General features: G+C 42.9%; 1 protein-coding gene across 3 annotated transcripts in view; it reads left to right on the forward strand.

The window, feature by feature from the left end:
* ddr1 (discoidin domain receptor tyrosine kinase 1) overlaps nt 1-19,408 on the forward strand; it is a 50,792-nt gene extending 31,384 nt beyond the window's left edge. The window contains exons 7-20 of one of the 3 annotated variants that reach the window (XM_026184957.1): nt 313-415; nt 1,382-1,568; nt 4,573-4,822; nt 6,405-6,560; nt 7,155-7,217; nt 8,321-8,487; nt 9,479-9,686; nt 10,562-10,681; nt 13,528-13,829; nt 13,918-14,045; nt 14,975-15,172; nt 15,275-15,542; nt 16,272-16,421; nt 18,001-19,408. In XM_026184957.1, coding sequence (XP_026040742.1) covers nt 313-415; nt 1,382-1,568; nt 4,573-4,822; nt 6,405-6,560; nt 7,155-7,217; nt 8,321-8,487; nt 9,479-9,686; nt 10,562-10,681; nt 13,528-13,829; nt 13,918-14,045; nt 14,975-15,172; nt 15,275-15,542; nt 16,272-16,421; nt 18,001-18,141 — 2,441 coding nt within the window. In that variant the 3' untranslated portion in view covers nt 18,142-19,408. The remainder of the gene's footprint in view (nt 1-312; nt 416-1,381; nt 1,569-4,572; nt 4,823-6,404; nt 6,561-7,154; nt 7,218-8,320; nt 8,488-9,478; nt 9,687-10,561; nt 10,682-13,527; nt 13,830-13,917; nt 14,046-14,974; nt 15,173-15,274; nt 15,543-16,271; nt 16,422-18,000) is intronic. The other 2 variants (XM_026184955.1, XM_026184956.1) reach the window with 2 other exon arrangements.
* The last annotated feature ends 1,280 nt before the right edge of the window (nt 19,409-20,688 follow it).

A 20,688-nucleotide genomic window follows, 5' to 3' on the forward strand; every position in this document is an offset into this window, starting at 1 on the left:
TAGCAAAGCACCGGGCTGGAGTCAGCGTTACTGACGTCACCTCTGTTCTCAGGGAGTGGGCTGATTAGGTGTACATTAGAGGCAAGGAGGCTCGAGTTCCGCTGGTGGATGGTGACTGGGCCAAGCAGGCCCGAGAAGCTGGCCTTTTAGTTTGTTTTACTGCTTGAAATCCAGCTGTAGCAGTTCTTCCCTGCAGCTGGGATTTCTGTTGGCTCTGTACATGTTGAACTACTCACAATGAAAACGGGAAAAAAAATGCCTTGTTTCAAGGACCTCTCGACTAATATTTCTTCCCGTCTTGCCGTGTTTCAGATGGGTTGAAGGCTTACACAGCTCCAGTGGGTCATGTCATGCAGCTGCCCGGCATGTCTGTGTATCTCAACGACTCCACCTATGATGGGAGCACGGAACAAGGGTAAGACGTACATCTGCTCCGAGCATCTTTTCCATTTTCATTTTTATGCACAAGTATGCTGGATTTCCATAAACGCCTGGATTTCGCTTTAATGGAAATGTGCAGGCATGGCCTCGTTTATAAATCACGGCACTGCAGCGGCAAATGTGAAATATGATCATGACAACAATTCACACCACATTAGTGACACCCAGAAATGTGGGGTGAAGCGCTATCATGATGATATTTGTGACTTCATCAATGGAGTAACAAAAACTGTGCTTATCACATCTGCTAGCTCTGAAGCCAAATCCTCTCATGAGGTTTATCCAGTCGGCCTAATCGAAAGGGAATGACATTATTTTCTTTAGTTGTTCGGGGATTTGAGGCATGTTTCCTGGCCGTGAGGTTTTTGGTAGGGAGCCATGGAGGGGGGGAAATGGGGGTGGTGTCCACCCTTGCGTGGGCTGTGCGCTTAATGGGGCTGAAATGTTTTGTTAGCCAGTGATGTAGCACTTTTGATGTAATCCAGACGCTCCCGTAGCAAAACGCACGGGCGAGGGCTCATATGGTCGGCAGTGGGGGGAACTGTTTGGGGATCCAGTTCTGTTGCTTAGTGTTTGCTGTTTGCTGAGGTGTGTGTTTGTAGGGGGAAAACGAAGTGGGGTTAAGGTTTGTGTTTGAACTTGTGTTAGTGTGTGTGCATCCTCGTGCACACAGCTTTATTTCTGCTTTAAATGGTAAATGTACGGGTCCTTACAAAGCACTTTCTTTTCTTACTGAGCTCTAAAAGCCACACTCAGACACACAATTGGTGCTTTATTCTGTGCCATTATACACTTTTTCTCTCTCTCTTTTTTCTTTTAACCTCTGGTGCGCACAAAAGCCAATTTGGGGTTCAGTAGCAATGCAATAAGTGCCCGAGGACACTTCAACACTTTGCACTACCTCTTTAGCTACAGCTACCTGTTGCTTGTTTGTGTGCAGGATACAGTTTGGAGGGCTTGGTCAGCTGTGTGACGGTGTCCTGGGAGGAGACGACTTTACAAAGACTAAGGAGTTGAGGGTGTGGCCTGGGTATGACTACCTGGGCTGGAGCCGGGAATCCCTCGGGCAAGGCAGCGTGGATATTGAGTTCCACTTTGAGAAACCACGAGTCTTCCACCACATGCAGGTAGGCACTCGAAGTTGTGCTTGTGTGCAGTAGTGCGTGTATAAATCTGTGCAGGGCGTTGTTACCTCTGCAGATAGTGTAAATCAGAGATGCCGTTGCGGCTAAAAGCGATAGTCAATGGTCTGTGCCTTGGAGGAGATCCACCTTGTAAGAATGATCATCTTTAGAAATCGTCACTCATTTTATCGCAAACCAGTTTTTCATGTGTTGAGATAATCTCATATCAGGTCACATTTCAGTGCATTTCCTGTGTTTTTGTTTTGGGTGAATGGTTAAGAGGACATGGCAGGACTTTGTTCATGGAGATGTGAAACTGCCATAGTAAATGAAAGAAAGAGTCGGTAAATATTATTAAAATCTACATTTTTACAGTTTAAAATTGAACATAGACCTTGACTTATTAAAGAAAATGTGGCATAAATGGTTTCCATTTACTTCCTCCTGCTCTCCCCTGTTTATTCACACGTCCATGTATTAATATTAATTTAAGAAATACTCATTTATTTATGGATTTATTTCTGTATTGTTTTTTTCTTTGCGTGTATTCCCGCTGGTAGAAAACGAATAGCTTTGTTCTGGCTGGTGCAGTTACACTTTGAATAATCCCCCCTTTATAAGCAGAAATGCATAAAGAACGAACACAAAAATAAATACATTTTGGGGAATAAATATGAGGGAAAATACAAAGGAAAAATCATACATGTATAAACAGGGCAATCAGTACCAGGAGGGAGAGGAACACAGGAGCTTATTAAAACTGAGATTTCTCTCTATATATAACAGTTAAATTGATTGGTGCATTTAAGATCATATAAATGTATTTATGTAGTTGATATTTATTTTTTTGGCAGTTAAACCCTCCACAGTTTCCATCCAACAGGAGTCTCTTTGTCTGTGTGATACATTTCAAAGCACGGCTCAGTAAATGGGGCGTCTTTGATGCATATCATCCTTTTCAGCTTAAAATGAAGATCTTTTTTTCTAACTGTCTGCCAAAAAAACCCTCCAAAACTTAAGTTGAGAAAACCAGACAGCAGTCGAATCAAACTTTCTTTTTTATGGGCTACAGTCTGAACGTTCGAAGCACCTCGATGCGTCCAGCTTCTCGAAGGCACAAAAATGTTAACTTTTGTTAACTGCTCTGTGTCTGTCTTCCTGTCTTCCTGTGTTATGAACAGGCCATTGACTTGACAAAGAAGTATTTGTAATTAATACATTGTTTTGGTTGATTAATTATCTCATTAGCCCAAAACAATCATGTCCCATTTCTCCATCTGATGAAACGGCTTAGAAATTCCTTTGTCTCCAAGCAGCTCGGGCCCTAAAACGAACCTCATCAGCACCGTTATGTGTCTGTGTGTCTCTCTTTTTAAACAGCACTAAGTTCCTTTATCTGCAGCGTCAGGAAGCAACATTTTTACTGGAATAGCTCTGCAGCCATTTAATTAGTTTGAATGTGCCATTGTTTATGATGGGACAGTGCATCAGTGCTCGTCTCTCTGGGAGCCACCAAATTGCATCACAGTCTGTTTGTGCGTCTGTGCGGCTTTTGGGGTTAGTTTGTGGAGCAATGAGGGGGATAATGGTGTGAAGCAACCCAGTTTGAATTATAACTGTGTTGTCTCATTGGACGCGGACTGGAATGTCGGTTTGGGTGAGAAGCACCATATTCATCTCTGTGGATTGAACAGCCTGCATGCCTTAAAAAGGGCACAAGTAATTACTCTAAAATCTCCTGACAGTGACTGAACATTTTTTGAATCTTTATTTTCTTTTTCCACGTGTTTTTCCACAGTTTACCTCTGTTACCTTTTAAAAATCTCTCCCAGCGGTATTCGTGGTGTTTTTCCTACGCTTATCCTGTTTTTCTTGCCTTTTCCCCAGTCGTTTTCATACACTAACCTCAACTGACACGCAGCGTTACACTAGCCTGCCCGAGCGGATATGTCAGACACACAGGTCAAATAAACAAGGAGAGGGAACCTGAACCTGATTCTGGCTTGACTCGTCTCTGAAGACCGCACTTCCTCAAACTGTGTTTAATAAGAGAAATCTGCCCTTTGACATTTTGTCAGCCATAACCTGCACTTCTTACACATTTTCTAAAGTTTCTGTTCTGTTCTTTGGGCCTTTTTGTCCAAGATTTTTGCCCGTGCATGTGGACGTAGACAAATATATCCCTTGATTTCTTAACGTGTGTCTTACATTAAGCTTTTGCAGCTGCATTCCCTGAAGGAGTAGTAAATTTCCTTATTTCTGTTGACTTATCAGAGCTCTACCTCTACCACCAGCTTCCAGTGCATACCCACACACCCCATTCTGTCCCCTTTCCAAACAGAAACACTTGCACGCCGTGTGTGTGTGAGAGAGACTTAACACGTGGATTAGGTTAGAGCAGCTGGCCTTTCAGTGTGTAAGGTTTACAGCTAACCTGTCAGAACAGCCTCTGCTCTCTAAGAGGGGATTTTTTTTTTTCTATCTCTTTCTTAATTTTCAGTCTCTTAGATCTATACTTTTGACCTCAATTGACCAACCTCCATCTTCCCCCACATCCTCGTCTCTTCTTGTCAAGCTCCTCTTTCCGCTTCCAGCCACAACGACTCCTCGTATATTAATTCAGCTTTTATGGATTCTTCCGTCTTTGGCCTTTCCCTGCTTGTAAAACAGAGAAGATATATCCTCTATTCTCTTCTCTTCTGTCATACACTTTCTTTTCTTCTACCCTCCTTCTCTCCTCCTGTGTTCTAATTTTGTTAATTTGCAGCCCGGCTCTGCTCTAAGTCGTGCCAAAGCAATTATGGCTCAACAGAAAGAGAATGTGTCATTAATTTTGTGCGTTAATTTAATCTCTTCCTGCCTTTCCGCGGATAATGAATGACAAAGGTCTAAAGGTTTTCCAGATATTTCCATGAGCTATAGGTAGTGAAAAGATTTTGTAACTGATTGCAACTTTTTCTTTCTTTTTTTGCTTCTCTGCACTCACACAATTTTCTCCTTCCTCTAGGTGCACAGTAATAACCGTCACACACAGGGTGTCAGAGTTTTCAGCAAAGTGGAGTGCCTTTTTAAGCCTGGCATCCTCCAGCCATGGTCCTCTCCTGCCCTCACCTTGCCTGTGCCCCTCGAGGATCTAAAAGACCCCTCGTCACGACCCATCTCTCTCCCACTGGGCGGCCGGCCGGCTCAGATCCTCCGCTGCAAATTCTACTTTGCCGACCGTTGGCTGCTCATCAGCGAGATATCTTTCCTCTCTGGTAGGAAACACAATTGAGTTTGTCCATTTTTTTTCATCTGTGAGATGTGTATTTTAGCCACTCTGGCAGGCGGTTATTGCTTCTATAGACGCTAGGCGCTTACATCACACATATCCTAGCAACTTGCACTATCGTGGAAGTCAAGCTGAGATTTAGCTTTGTCTAGGGAAAGGCTAAATATAGATGGCACCAAAACAAAAAGCCAAAAAATACCGACCTGTGAGAGATTGGATTTTCATCCATGCTACAGCAATCAGCTTTCCTCAGGTGTTCAGTGTAAAATTTAAGTAAAGTGGAGCTGCTGTGGCTTTTAGAGTGAAGCTTTCAGCCTTTTAACTGATCAACATGTTCAGCATTTGAGAGTCCTCTTTTGGACATGAACAGAAAAATCATGCTATTCTCTGAGACATTATCAGTACTTTCCTATTCAGAATTTTAAAAACCCAAAGCAGCCCATCTGTGAACATAATTAGCGTTCGTTCTTTTCTACCTGATCTAAAACACTATTTTTAAAAAAGTGACTATTTTCCCTCCATCTGTTGTCTTCATTATCTGTGTCTAGGTTCCAACAATCAGGCGCAGCATGAAGGCGAACAGAGAAAGATGAGTTTCATGCCTATCTGAGTCAAAGTCGGATAGAGGACTCCTCTGCTCTCAGCTTCAGATTACTGTGACTAATTAAGCTGTCTTTTCTAGTTAAAAACACTGTCAGGTGTAGTTGGATAAGAATCAGCCGAGTTATCTCACCAAACTCAGGTGGCTCAGATCAGTGGACCCAGCAGTGGCCTGACACGTCTTGCTGCTGGACTCGAGCCACACTGGTGATAAATGACCAAATGAGGTTTGGTTCAAACGTCTGACACGTAAAGAAAGGTCGCACGAAGTCTGTAACGGACTTTATTCACAAAACTACCGACAAATGCAGCTGTATGCTGTGTTAGTTAGAGCTGGCTCACATCTGGCATCACAAAGCGGTCGGCCTGGTTGATAACCTGTTACTCAACTATCCACCGGGCTAGCATTGCTGGCTTAGAGGTAATTTCAGAGTCAGATGTTCCTTACACCCTCTAATCACGTATGTCTACAGTCTATCTCTCACATTAGGGGGTCCATATAAACATTCGGCGCTCATTCATTCTGCATTCAGCAGCTGAGAGTATGCTCAGAGCTCCTCTGCTGTCAACTTTCACAAACCGAACTCCTTCCAGCTCCCCGGTCGACTCCTGCATTAACATTTAGTCATACGTGAGCTACAAGACCGAGATGCTGGCTGTGTTGTGCAAACAAAGCAGAGTATGTTATTTGATTACCTGCCGAGGGTTAGTGAGCTAACACAATCAGTCATGCTAATCGATAAGGAAAGGATCAGTTCCCAGTCAAAAACAAGGTAATTAAATCCAATGAAATGAATTGGCTTTCTCTGGAATAACAACCAGCTGTGACCACAGTCACTGTTTCCTCACAGCTGAGGGCTACCAGAAGGTGTGCTGCGTCACACAAAACCCTCTAAACACATAAAACATGATTTATTTTCATTAAATTGACTTCTCCCCCTCCCCTCTGTCTCTTTTTGGTTATTCAGAGCCGTTTGAGGAGGATGTCACAGACACTGATTTATTTCCTCCAAATATTCCCAAGATTCCTGGCACCAAATCATCTTCTCCTCCTCCTGTTAATGTCACCTCCTCTGCTCCCACATCGAGCCGCGGTGCCTTCAATTCCACTACCGGGCCTACTGGTGAGTCCTGCGCTTCCCCTCTATCCCTCTGCTCATCACCCCAACATTTATCTCCCCTCTCACTCTTTCCACTTACCATTCCTTCTCTGTTGTCTCCTTTTATCACCTGCCGTGCTCTTTCATTTACCCCTCCGTGGTCCATGCTGCGCTCTACCACATCTCTAATTCCCCTGATCTCTCTATCATCTCCTATCTCTTATTTTCCAGTTGCCATGAGTGTAAGCATGTTGGCAGTGCATCTGTGTCATGCGTATGAAGCAGATCCAGAGGCATGCAGCGCCAAAGGAGGCACGTGTTTGACTGGCCTCTGTCGTCATCACGAGCTCTGAAATTTCTTTGCCTGAACCTCTGTGCCCGATCCTTATCTAACACAGTGTGTTGTATTTAAAGGAGAAATCAGGCTTAAAATTAAAGGTCAATTGTTTCATTATGGTTTTTTTTTAATAACTTTAAAGATTGCTGTATCGGAGTAAAAGAAAAAAGGCAGAATTCTGCTTTCCAGGACTTTTTTTTCCTCTGCTCATCACTCTCTTCTGAGTCTCCATCACTTTTCTTCTCATGCCTTCCTCCTTTGTCCATCCCTCGCTCCTCCAGAACCCCCCACCACCACCACCACCGCTGTCATGATGGACACCACTGGTAACTGGACGCTTTCAGGTGAGAGGAAAAAAAGAGAAGAGGGGACGATCAGAGGGGTGGGGAAGCTAACTCCATCCACTCTGGCCCTCCTCCAACATCTTAAAACTGTCCCATTGCTCGGTAGAGAGTATGAAGTATAATGGGAGAAGGATTACAGGGGCAGTCTTTGGCACCGGGCTCTCTCCCCTGGGTTTGAAGATATACAGCTGGAGGAGAAAACACTAACCGAGCTATAGTAAAATTTATTTATGTATGAATAACAACTGGGCTTCCTGTGGTCTCACAAACTGCATGTTTTTTGGGAACTGGCTCTAGTCTCCACAGCTAGACAATAACAGGCTTTTTAGAAAGCTGGAAATGGTTTTCTGTGGCGTGTATGCTGCTTTGTCCTCGTTACTGGCTGCGGTTGAAGGGCTTTGTTTGGGTTTATTTATTACCCGCATGGTGTTGAAGTGACAGACAGAAAGGGGCCGTCTTCTGCTCTGACATTGTAATGTATCAATTGGTGGTAAATGTGCGCGCATTAGCGTGGGCGCAGGTGTGTGTTTGTTGATGATATGCATTTATGTGCGCACATCTACGGAAATGCATTATGCACCATATTGCATGAGTTTCTCTGTTGCCTGTAAGAGTTTGTTTATGGGCAAAAGTTTACACTAAACTGTACCGAGGAAACTCTTTCATTCATCTTTCAAATTACACGCCACATTTGACCTTCAAAGGAGAAGAAATAGCTGCTTGATTCTGATTAATAGTTGACTTTAAAGCGCTGCATAAAGCCAAACAGTGTTGACATACTGTTCTCACAGCAGCGGGCTCTGAGAAGCTCTCTGGTATGAGCGGGCATACTAAATGCATTCTCACACAGGCAATCCCTATCAGATGCTTTGTAAGCCTGATGAAACCGCGACCTCAGTGAGAGTGTGACTGTGCCGAAAGAGCAAATCCTCGCAGTCTGACCAGAGCATTAACTCAGACCAGCGTGCGGTCTCTCACAAACACCCACACACGAAGACCCCGGTGTTGCATGGTGATCGATAGACATGACGTCAGACCCGCATGCAACTTTTAGGAAATCAAGGAAACATGCTAACATTTCATCCTCTATTTGCCTTCTCCAGGGCCGGCGTTTGCTGCTGTTACTCCAAGGGCGGGGCTTCCCGTGGCTAAAGACGACAGCAGCAATACAGCCATTCTGATTGGCTGCCTGGTGGGCATCATCCTTCTGCTCCTGGCTGTGATAGTTGTCATTCTTTGGAGGCAGTACTGGAAAAAGTTACTGGGAAAGGTGGGTCCAGACTCGGGTCACATGGCATTCCTTTTTAAACTGGCGCTCATGGAGGATCAGCTCATGAAACATTTTCTTATTTATCCCAAGTGGTTTATATTCATCCGATCTTGGGTTGTATCCAAAGTCAGTCATTCATTCACAGTTCCCCTATTCCCTGTTTTGGGAATTTTATGTAGGTTACTGTGTAGTCAGTTAAACTTTCCAACATGACGATGATACAGGACAAAGGTACACCGTGGAAGAGATACAGAGGTTAATAATTACTAATGATTAAATGCAGAGTGGTGTATAAACATGCAGAAAGTGAAAAGGAAACACTCAGTGCATCATGGGAAGCCCCCAGTAACCCAGGTGTGTTGCAGTATAAGTAAGGGAGGGTTTAGGGTCACCACATCCAGCCCATTTTAAAGTATGTGTGCACTGTGGGATACTTTTAGTGCACGAGTATAGTAATACTTCAAATGAGCAGCTCTACAGAAAAGCCAACTCATTATATACTCATAATGAGCAGTGTGGGCTTTTTCTTCTTAAACATAGTCCTGATTTTATTAGCCGAACTTTTGAAACTTTTGTTTTTTCCCACGCTCGTTCCAGCTAAAACATGTTTGTTTACTTTTGCAGAAAGCCTTGAAAACCTCAAAAATTACGATAATTTTCTAGAGAACCGAAAATGGTAAACGGTAATTTTGCTGTTAACAGATTCAAGGGGAACTACTTTCTGCTGAATAAATGGCTCTAAGCGAGAAATGTGATTAGCCTGAGCTGTTCCTTTTACCCAATTTTAAGTGATTGATGGCATCCTGAGATAACAACTGCCAGTCTTTTGGCAGAGACACTCTGCATTTCCATCTGGATGTGTAGTGGGAATCATTTTACATTTATTGCTAATTGTGTAACGATCAGTGCCCGTTTTCACGGTTTGATCACACATCTGCTCCGGAGACTCAGATGGTGCATTTATATTGCCTGAATACTCTGCCCTCCCCAGGCCCAAGGCAGTCTGTCCAGCGATGAGCTGCGGGTTCACCTTTCAGTCCCCTCAGACAACGTGGTCATCAACAACACCCACAGCTACTCGAGTCGCTACCAGCGCATCCACACTTTTCCAGATGACCGAGACCACGACAGAGAGGCAGAAGGGGAGTATCAGGAGCCCAGCGCCCTGCTCCGGCCCCGAGATCACAGAGACAGCACAGGTACCTATTCAGTTATGTAGGATATGGATGGAAATGTTTGATTCATTGAGGGGTTAAAGATTTCTGTTGTAGCTGCTCAATCCAAAGAAATCACTCTTAGTTTTGATTGATGCTAAACATGTGGTGACAAAGATTGATCAGCCACTTGCAGCTGGCTTGGAAACGATGCACTCTTCCACATGTACAGTGTGTAAATTTCTACAATAATGTATGTGGTTTATACGGATTGCTTTGTTGATCATATCAGAAAGCAAACACATTTGGAGACGGGGGGAAAAAATGTGGCATGAATGTCAAGAAAACAATAGTTTTACAACACGTTCCACCATGCTAAAGTAAATCAAACTAAACACCCTGCCAGGGAGAGGGCCTCCATGAAGATGCACAGCACAGAGGGGGCACAAAAGAGCTATTGTTCTGGGAAAAGGGAAGAAAAGCAACAAGGGAGGGGGGAAAAGACGAGTAAAGAAATAAAAGGCATTCCTTTGCTTGCATTGTACCGCAGGAGGTCGGCATGCCATCTTTACTAGGCGCCTGTGTGAATTTGAAATAACACGAGTAACAGAAACATTATTTTATCCACTGGTTCTTGTTATGTTTGATTGTTGCCTGAGTTACGTTAACTTGCCTGTTTTTGCAATGCACTTTTGTTCTGTGCTCCATGTGCCAGCGCAACCCCACCTCATCCCTTTTATTATGATGGATATGCTAACATTGTCATGCTAATCATTGGTATTTTGTTTTGCTGTGTTTGTACTTTGTGCCACTTTCTGTGCGTTGTACGATCCACTTTGTGGTGCCTGTGTATACCCCACCTCGCCCCGTGCATCCTCTTTTGTGTGTGTGTGTGTGTGTGTGTATGTGTGCACTCCCAGCCTTGCTGTTAAACAACCCAGCCCATTACCTGCTCCTACCAGATCACAGAAAAGGCTCGAGAGCATTAGTCGTCCCCAGCTCCACACAGGTTCGGGAAAAGAGCCTCAATGTGCCCCAGGGTAAGAGACCTCAGACTGGGCCAACAGTCAAGAGGGGCCCCTGCTTCATTACCTACCTATCCATCTGTGACTACCTGAGTCGAGACGGCAGATGTGCTGTCGCAGTCGAGACACAAACATTTCTTCCTACATAGAATTAGTGTATTTTGCATGTGTCTGACCTCTCCACTCATTTCTCATTCACTCACCACTCACATTACTCATTGCTTGTTTGAAGGGATGGTTTGGCTCTTGGGTAATTCTAAAAGTGTTCACTGACTAACAGACTCAGACTTTTTTCTTTTTATAAAGCTTGCAGCGAGCTGAGCCAAGCTGAAAGCATAGCTGTCACACTAGCAGTCATGCTGCTGCTAGATGCACTAAGCAGCATGGCTGTAATGATCAACTGGATGGTCCCCCCCTGTAGTTTGTACCTTTCACTGAGTGACTGAGCAACTCAACGCTTTTATTTATGAAGAGAAATTAAGTTACTGACCAATTTATTAGGTTTGCACCTTTTTATGCCTTCAGAAGTGCCCTACTGGCACCCAGTGTGGTCTTTTTGCTGTAGCCCATCTGCTTCAAGGTTTAAAATGTTGTGCATTCAGAGATGCTCTTCTCTCTTCATTCTTCATTCAGAGATGCTCCTCGCTTATAACGAGTGGTTATTTGAGTTAACCTTGCCTTCCTATCAGCTTGAAGCAGTCTGGCCAGTCTCCTCTTACCTCTGACTTCAAAAAGGAGTCACTGGATATTTTCTCTCTTCGAGCTCATTCTCTGTAAACCCAGAAATGGTTGTGTGTGAAAATCCCAGCAGATCAGCAGCTTCTGTAATACTCAGACCAGCCACCAGCATCCGTGTCACATTCAAAGTCAGTTAAATCACATTTCTTCCTCATTATGATGCTCTGTTTGAACTTCAGCAGGTCTCTTGACCATCTCTGCATGGCTGAATGCAGTGAGTCACCGTCATGTGATTGATCAAGCGGTGTTGTTTGCTGGTTTGCAAATATTTATGCTCACTGTTGTTAGTGAGCTTGCATTTTTAACTTCATTTTACAGAAAAAGAAAATACATCAGAGGACAAATGTATACAAGACATAAATCACAAGAAGTATTGTGACAAACTTTATCAGACGAATAATTCTAAGCGTCTTACTTCTGAGTAGGTCACAATTTTTGTTGCTGTGTACTAAGTGGTATTAGAGACAAAATTAGAGAAAATGTGAATTATTATTTTCAAAATTTCAAATGACATTTCACAAAAGCAAAGTTTGAATAGAACAATGTGCATTTTTTCTACCTCACCCACTAGTTTCTGTCTTTCTGTTTCTCTACTTGGTGCTTAATTAAATGTCAGCCTACATTGGTCTTCACAATCCACAGCAGAATAAAAATCACAGCATTGTTTTCTTAACTTTACGTCTATCTGTTTTTAATAAATAGAAGCAGCATTATTAAAAACACTGAATTAATAATTAATTACAAGGCTCAGTCCTGGATCGTAATCCTGGCGCCACGTCTGCAGTCGTTCCTGGACTCTTCCACAGTTCCCACCATTGACTTCCACATTTGTGGGTTTGATTGAATCATTAATTATTGGACGGACCGCAATAAAACTAGCCTCGACGGCTAAATGCGGTGATGCCTTCGCTTCACGTCATCTGGTCACAATTTTAATTTGTCTAATAATTTGGTTCATGGCCAAAAATCGGTAAAACTAATCTTGACCAGTCTCGTGTGCACGTTGTGTTTTGCTACCTGTTTAAAATTAACATGTTAGTCCTGCCGCTGTGAGCCTGTTAGCATGCTGCTGTTTGCAATCAATCACAGCTGTACAGAACTGCAACGTGGCTTATTTTAATTTTTACTTAATTGTCATTAATTATTATAAAGTCCAAAATGCTGAATTTAAGCAGTTGTTTAAAACATAATTAATATTCATGGGGCCGTGGGTGCTCAGCTTGAAGCGGACTAAAAAGTCTCTTATCGTTCCCATTATTATTTTAACAAAAATATAACAACTTAGTATTCAAAGGCCACACTCCCCGCAAGTGTTTGACTTTTATGAACTGTTGAAACCTCATGAGAGGAGTTTGTGTTGAATGTAAAGTTACCCCTTGTTAAATTAAATATTTCAGAGCTGTTTAAATTCTATTAGTAAGCGCAGCAGCACATTTTAATTAGGTTTAAATCTAAGCAGAATAGACCGATGCTGTGCAATACATGAAAGGGTTTTGGGGTTTTTTAAGTAAGAAAGTTTAGCCTTCAGTCAGGAGCGTGTCACTGATTTTGACAGCACCTTCACGCCTTTCACGTCACAGACCTCCGTGATTTATTTCTTATGGGGGTGATTCAGTGTGTCTGCTTAAGCAAAAGTCTCCCCTGCCATCACTGCATTGTGTGAATGAGCATGCCAGACACAACCGCAGTGAGAAACGAGCTCACAAATTTGTGATTGCTGATGACTCTTAATAAATTAAGACGATCTAGAGATCCCCAGTGTGCGCTGGAATTTCTGTTGGATGACAGTTTCTGAGTTATTCTTCCTTTAGCTCAGCGTCCAGGCAGATGAATGACTGCACAGCTGTGTGGGCCCATCATTTGCTCATTTACAACGGTGAATTTGTGAGGTCAAAACACCTTTTGTGTGTGATTTCACTCAGTTTGCCTGTTTTACTCTTCTAGTAGATGTGCTGAACGTTATTGAACAAGTCTCAAATGATCCAATCCATCCCTTCACAACAATAATTCCCAAACTGTTTAGAGACAGCTCTGTTTTTAAAATGTATTTGATTACACATTTCTTCTCTCACAGTAGTTTCTCAGTCTCATCCAGCCTCTCTGCATCTTCCTCCTCTCTTCAGCTTGTGGTCTGGACTTTGACATGGAGAAAGGTTTCCCCCCAGCACAGGATGAGCCTCCTCCCTACCCCGGGTCCCCTCCTTACCCTTCTCTCTCTCCGCCCGTGTCTCCCCCGATGCCCCCCAGCGTCCCCCACTATGCCGAGGCAGACATCGTGAGCTTGCAAGGTGTCAGTGGCAACAACACCTACGCTGTTCCGGCCTTGGCCTCTTCAAGCCCCGGAGCTGATGCTGCCCCGCTTCCAGAGCTGCCGCGCCAGTGTCTCATCTTCAAGGAGAAGCTCGGGGAGGGGCAGTTTGGAGAGGTGAGAAATGAGATGAAAAGTAACTCCAGTGGGTAGAAGGGTGAGTGTGCTTTAACAGTGCCTGCCTTTTTCATTTTTTGGGTGAAAGGTACACCTGTGTGAAATCGAGAGCCCTCAGGACCTTCCTACACTGGAGTTCCCCTTCAATGTGAGAAAAGGTCGCCCCCTTCTGGTAGCTGTGAAGATACTGCGCCCAGACGCCTCCAAGAACGCCAGGTCTGTAGCATCATATGTGCCTCAGCCTGGACTCTGGCTTCAGTGTGATTCACAATTGTTCTTTCTGTTATCCCACCCTAACTTGTCTTTCACGCTTCCTCCTGAGGTCCTTGAACCTAATAAGTTTCTTAATTATCAAGGAGTATTTAGTGGTCATTTGAAAACAAATCATTGGATATTCTCAGGTTCTCTGTTTTATTTGAAGTGTTAACCTTTAGTAGAAGTTTGTTGCCATTTTTGTAAAGCAAACCTTGTTTTCATGTACAAATCACTCACAAGCCACTCGCTGGTGACAGCGAGCTGATTACTGCCTCTACAATAAATGCCTGCTTCTCTCTCTGATCTCTGTGGATCAAAAGTTAATTAAGAGAATTCAACTGCTTATTTGATGTCTATCACTGTGCAGACATCTCTCCCTGTCTGTGACCTCTAATGACATGTTTCTGTCTTGGAACTAATTGTAGGGTTTTTTTGGCCATATGTGCACAAACTAGATGAGGTTTCTGGGTGTCTGTAGACTTGTAGGTGTTTGACTCCCTTCACCTGCTGCTTCTTTACTCCGGCTCTCCCGGAGTTTTGCTCTGAGCAGATTAAATCAGCACGTGTGAGCTTATGTTCAGGGAACATCTTCCCACAGATTTATATTTGAGGTTAGTGAGAGCCAGAGCTACACAAACATATTGAGCAGCAAAAACAAATCAATGAAGTGAAAAGTGTGGAAAGCCACAAGGAGCTGCAGGCTGGAGGTGTTGATTATTGACCACAGGGGGTCGGCAACCTCCTCACTTTACCCAGAGTTAACATTAAACATGTTGTTTGATAAATATTTAAGTATGCTTTTTTTTTTTTTTAACAGTAAGCCTGAGAAGGAATTGTTTCTCTTTTTTTTTTTTTATCTCTGATGTAACAACTTCTTCTCACCTCGACAGGAACGACTTCCTGAAAGAGGTGAAGATCCTGTCTCGCTTGAAGGACCCGAACATAATCAGGCTGCTGGGAGTGTGTGTGAGCAGTGATCCGCTCTGCATGGTCACCGAATACATGGAGTGTGGAGACTTGAACCAGTATTTGTCCCAACGAGTGCTTCTGGACAAAACTGGACCTTCACACAATACGCCAACCATCAGGTAGGACATGCGAACAAATGTACACACATACTTAAAAGCACACACAGACGCACACAAAGCAACAGTTTTTATTTTCTTCCATCTGTAATTTCCTCCCTCCAGTTACCCAGCGCTCATTTCCATGGCCAGCCAGATTGCGTCAGGAATGAAGTTCCTCTCCTCGCTTAACTTCGTGCACCGAGATCTGGCCACACGTAACTGTCTGGTTGGGGGTGAGAGGGGCGAGAGCGGAGAGGACCAAGGCGGTGAGCGTCACATCAAGATCGCAGACTTCGGCATGAGCAGGAACTTGTACGCTGGAGACTACTACAGGATCCAGGGCAGGGCCGTGCTGCCAATACGCTGGATGGCCTGGGAGTGCATACTCATGGTGAGAGCACAGGAATGTTGTCTTTATATTGGATTAATTAACAAACGTGGAGATGACTGTTCTTTTTATGCAGTTTCTTAGACCACATTTGACTGCAGTGGTTCACAGTTTGACTTGCAGTTATGGGGCTTCAGTTTCCTAATGTTTCCTATATGCATCATACACATGCAGTCATGTGGCGGCAAGTGAATCATATTAGATTCAGGAATTTTTGAGGCCTCGACATCATCAGTGTACATGGGGTTTTTCCCCCCTGAATTTATACAATCAAACACATGCAGTGCTACAGTGAGATACATTAAAACTTATATATGGAAACTGATATTTAATTTATTCATCAGAGCGTTCAATATAAATTCAAGAAATTCGAATTTTCTGGCTTTTTGGGTTAAATTAACTTAATGATGATAACAGGCCGGTTTTTCGAGGCAATGAATGATCACAGAAAGGTAGCCGTACAGATGTGCGTGTAGGTCCACCTCCCTTACACACAGAACAGTGCTTCGCTGTCCACCTTGGGGAAACACCAGTAACAGAGCATAAAGTTTAGCCAAAATAGAAACAGGAAATTACCGGCCAACTGTGAAATGTCTCAAATATCCCGTCAGTAAATTTTAAAGAACAGATCCACAAGCTGAGCATAGATGATACAATGTGATTACTTTTACAGTAATGGAGTTTATGATAACGAAGGTGACTGCGTCGGTGTGTGTTGGTGTCTGATCACAGGGTAAGTTCACCACGGCGAGCGACGTGTGGGCGTTCGGAGTCACTCTGTGGGAGATGCTGAGCGTTTGTCAGGAGCAGCCGTATTCCACCCTCACAGATGAACAAGTCATCGACAATGCTGGCGAGTTCTTCAGAGACCAGGGCAGACAGGTACATCTCAAACGCAAACACACTAAAACGAACTAAAACAGCATCCATCCTTTTTCTTAACTGTTTGTCCCATTCACCATCCCAGCTGGTGAAACCACCTCTTTAACATGTTTTTACTGTTTAGTGATCATATGCTGAAATATCACTTTCGAACTGTGAACTTAATCGTGATTTGAGCAGACCTGGGAAAAAAAAAAAAAGCACAAACAAACTGCATCAAATGACCGATTTCATGTAAGGTTGCAAACACGGCCACCCTGCAGAGGAAGCTGCACGGGCTGGCTGGACTAAGCCTCAGAGGTAGGAGCTCAGACATCTGGAGGGATCTCAGCGTAGATCTGCTCTGCATGTCAAAAGGAGCTACTTGAGGTGGTTCAAGCATCTGGTTAAGAAGCCTCCTGGGCGCCTCCCTTTAGAGGTTTTTCACGAATGCCCAACTGGGAAGAGTCCTTGGGGTAAACCCAGAACCTGCGGGAGAGATTACATATCTTGCCTGACCTGTGGATGCCTTCAGATCTCCCAGGAGGAACTGGAAAGTGAGGCTGGGGAGAAGGTTGCCTGGAATACCCTGCTTAGGATACTGCCATCACAACCTGACTTTGGATAAGTGGATAAGATGATGAAAGGATTGATGGAGGATTTTAAATAAACAAAACATGCGTTTGCTGATGCTACAGCGCTGGCTTTTACAGAACTGAAATTCAGCTTGGATCCTTTTATGTTCCAGTGATTTATTAAATAACGGTGGGATGTTTGTTTGTTTATTTTTATTTGTTTCAGAAGTACCGAAAAAAGATTCAGTATCATAGTTGTATGAGAATATTCATCAGATATCCTGTTTGTTCTTCATACAGTTCTTCACTCCCATAAAGACTTGCTTTGATGACCCTCTTCGCCTCACTAACTTCTGCCACTTTGTTCTGAAACGTGACAGAAACCACTCAGTTCAGAAAAGCGGAACCGGGGTTACCCAAGAGAGGGGATGGGTTAAATAGTGCTCACTTTGTGCTTTTGTTGGATTTTTTTATAATATATAAAGTTTCCCCAGTAACCGTTCTGCCTCGGCCTGCACATTTAGAAAAATATAAAGATATGAGTCTGCTGTGTGCTGATTTTTGTTGTTCTATTATTTTTTTCAATATTTGATTAATCATACAAGACTTTATCAGTTCCGTCTCTTTTCTTGAATTCTTCCACATATTTCCACTTTAGCTTATTTAATTTTTGTGTAAAGTGATTTGAAAGTATAAACTCGTCCGATATCTGGCGCCCCCTAGTGGTCGTTCATTGGGCCAAATCTTTTCCTTGAGTTTAAAAGGGTAAAACTGCATGCACTGGTGAAGTTAGACTACACTTTTATGATTCACATAATTCCTAAACAAGTAAAAAAAAAATCCACAGGCTAAAAATATAAATTGCACTCCAGATTAAATCAAAATAAGAGAAAACTCATAACTTTTGCATATGTTTAAAACAGGGGATTTTTGTACCGTGTGGAAACGATATACTATATAACAAAGCAATGCCTCTGATCTCTAATCTCTTCCTGCACCTTTCTCCCTTTCCCTCTCTCCCACAGGTGTATCTGAGCAGGCCAGCCGTGTGTCCTCAGGGTCTCTACGAGCTCATGTTGAGCTGCTGGAACAGAGACTGCAAGGTCCGCCCATCTTTCGCTTACATACACTCCTTTCTTACGGAGGACGCCATGAACATGGTGTAAAGTAAAGCAGAGGAGCAGAATAAGAAGAAAAGGCTTGTGCGTTCATGCATACTTCCCACAGTGGGAAGACGTGGTGGTGGCTACACATATGGGGCAGACGAAAAGGGAGACCGGGTTGCTCGCTTTTATATTTTGTACTTTTTGGGTGGATGGGGCTGAGAGACCGCTGGTTCGGTTTTAATTCCACATCAGACCCCAAAGACAAAGCTAACTTCCTCTTAACATAGTTTAAGCTACATTTCTCGCGGGTGGTGGTGCTGGTACTGGTGGTGGGTGCGGTCTGCATAGGATCTAATTTCTTCATGGAGGGTTTCTGTGACTGGTGATTATGTGCTGTAGAGTTAAGGAGCTCAGTTACAGGAAACACTCTGTAAACGTAGGAAATCAGGAGCAGTTATGAAGTTTAATGATTGTGTTTTTTTCAGCATCTCCACACAGGATGACAGGTGTGGGTCACATGACCCGCAAAGTTTTAAGAGAATGCCTCATGTCTAGAGAAGAAACACACACAAACACACACACACAGACAGGTATTGTGTCAGTACTTATAGTATGTATAAATTACTGCACACAGACATGGCTGAGCTAGAACCTCAGTGATGGATTTCATTTTTATCTCAGCTCCTTATCCGTACGTAGCGACCCACATCCAGAGTTGTCAGTTTTAGTGGACTAATGTGAAATGATGTGGACCAGACAACAGCAGCCCTATTTCTGCAATGTGATCAAGTCAACACCAACAACGTAGTCAAAAACCCCAAAAATAAATATTTGAACTTCATCTTTGAACCACAGTTTAAAAAGAAAAAACAAAACAGGTTGTATGAACTTCTCAAACCTGAGAAAAAGGTGCAGAAGAGGAGACTCTGCTACACCTTTGCTGCTCCCACAAACTGGAACAGCTTTTCCAAGCAGATGTAACACCAGCCAGGCAGTGGACGGGACTTCAGATGCACCTGCTCGGGTGTTTTGGCTGTGACTCATCAAATAGGAAAGACTTTTTTTTTTTTTTTTTTTAAATTCCAAAAACCAGCTGCACTTTAAACCCTTCACGAATCCCCGGCTGTGATGAAACTCATCTCTGTGATGATTCCTTTTGATGTGGATTCTAATGCTTTTTTTTTTTTTCCAAAGTGAGATCGAAGCGAATCACAGAAGCAGGTCAAACATGCTTTTTTTAAAATCCTCTCCAACAGAGCGTCGCCAAACCATTAGATGTAAAATATTTTATTTTTTAAATGGAATGGCATCCTCAGTTACTTCAATTTGAAATGTGTGACAACCTTCTGTTCATTTTTTTTTTTTTTTTAATGCGCTGACATGTTTAGTCGTCCAGTAATCTGTTTCCATTCATCCAAATGTATCACTGTGTCGTTGTTCAGAAGGATATTATGTGTCTTATCCGATATTAAGCGGGTCATTCCATGGAAAGTAATCAGTGCCTCCCACCTGAGCCCATCAGAACCAGCAGATATTTTTGTACAAAAAATGTGGCATGCATGCTTATCCTGTACATACTTCATACTATGAATATTTTCCAAATAATAGGAACTCAAAGTACATAGGCGAGGGTTCAGATGTTACACTTTTTAATTTAAATTATCGTTTTAGCATTTTCGAGACGTGGAAATGCTAAAAGTGCAGGGAATGGTTACAAAACACTGTTAAACCTGAAAAAAATTGATTCCAACTGTCAAAATCTGAGGTAAAAAACTTGGATCGAGTAAAAGGAACATGTTGTCCTGCGCCAAAACAAAACTGCCACAAGCTGAGCAGACAATGAAGCAACAGCAAAGAAAAAAGGAAATCTTTCATCTGTTATAACCACATGCTTATATGAGCCTTGAAACATTACCCAGAATGCACTTTTTTTTTTTTTTCCTCCTGTGAGCAAATCAGATCCAGGCATCCAGGCTGCTTGTCATTATTTCTGTTTCTCTATAGCATACAGATTATGAGTGTAGTTTTGCTTTGGAGCTACGATTGATCCAGCGCCCCTATAGTCAACTTGACTGAGCAGGCAACTCATGTACCAAAGACTCGAGTCCTCACCAGTGTCAATTCCAACCAGCGTTTCATTCTACCTTCACTCACTCACACGTTCTTATTTAATAAATACAAAAAGTTAAACTAAATTAAAAATAAAAACATTTATCTTCTACCACTTGTTCAATTGAGGGTCGATATAGGGTAAAAGTAGGGTATACCCTGGACGGATTGCCAGTCTGTTGCAGGGCTAACAGAGAGACAACCATTCGTGCTCAAATTCGCACCTATTGTCAATTCAGGCTTACCCAAACCCACGCTCGTCTTTGAACTGCCGGAGAAAACCAGAGAGGGGAGAGAACACGCAAACTCTGCACAAGGTTCATCTTAAAATTGGTTATAGAAAAAGTTTGCTAAGTAAATACGAGGTATTGGCTCCAGATTGTGACGGTGGGGGTTTATTAATAACAATTTAATATTTACATCACAACTAAAATGTTTTTCACCCATTTCATCTGTCTCTTTTACTTAAGTGGCTAAAAAAAATTAGAAAAAAAGAAC

The sequence above is a fragment of the Astatotilapia calliptera genome, chromosome 11, assembly GCF_900246225.1.
Source record: "Astatotilapia calliptera chromosome 11, fAstCal1.2, whole genome shotgun sequence".
Classification (NCBI taxonomy): Eukaryota; Metazoa; Chordata; class Actinopteri; order Cichliformes; family Cichlidae; genus Astatotilapia; species Astatotilapia calliptera.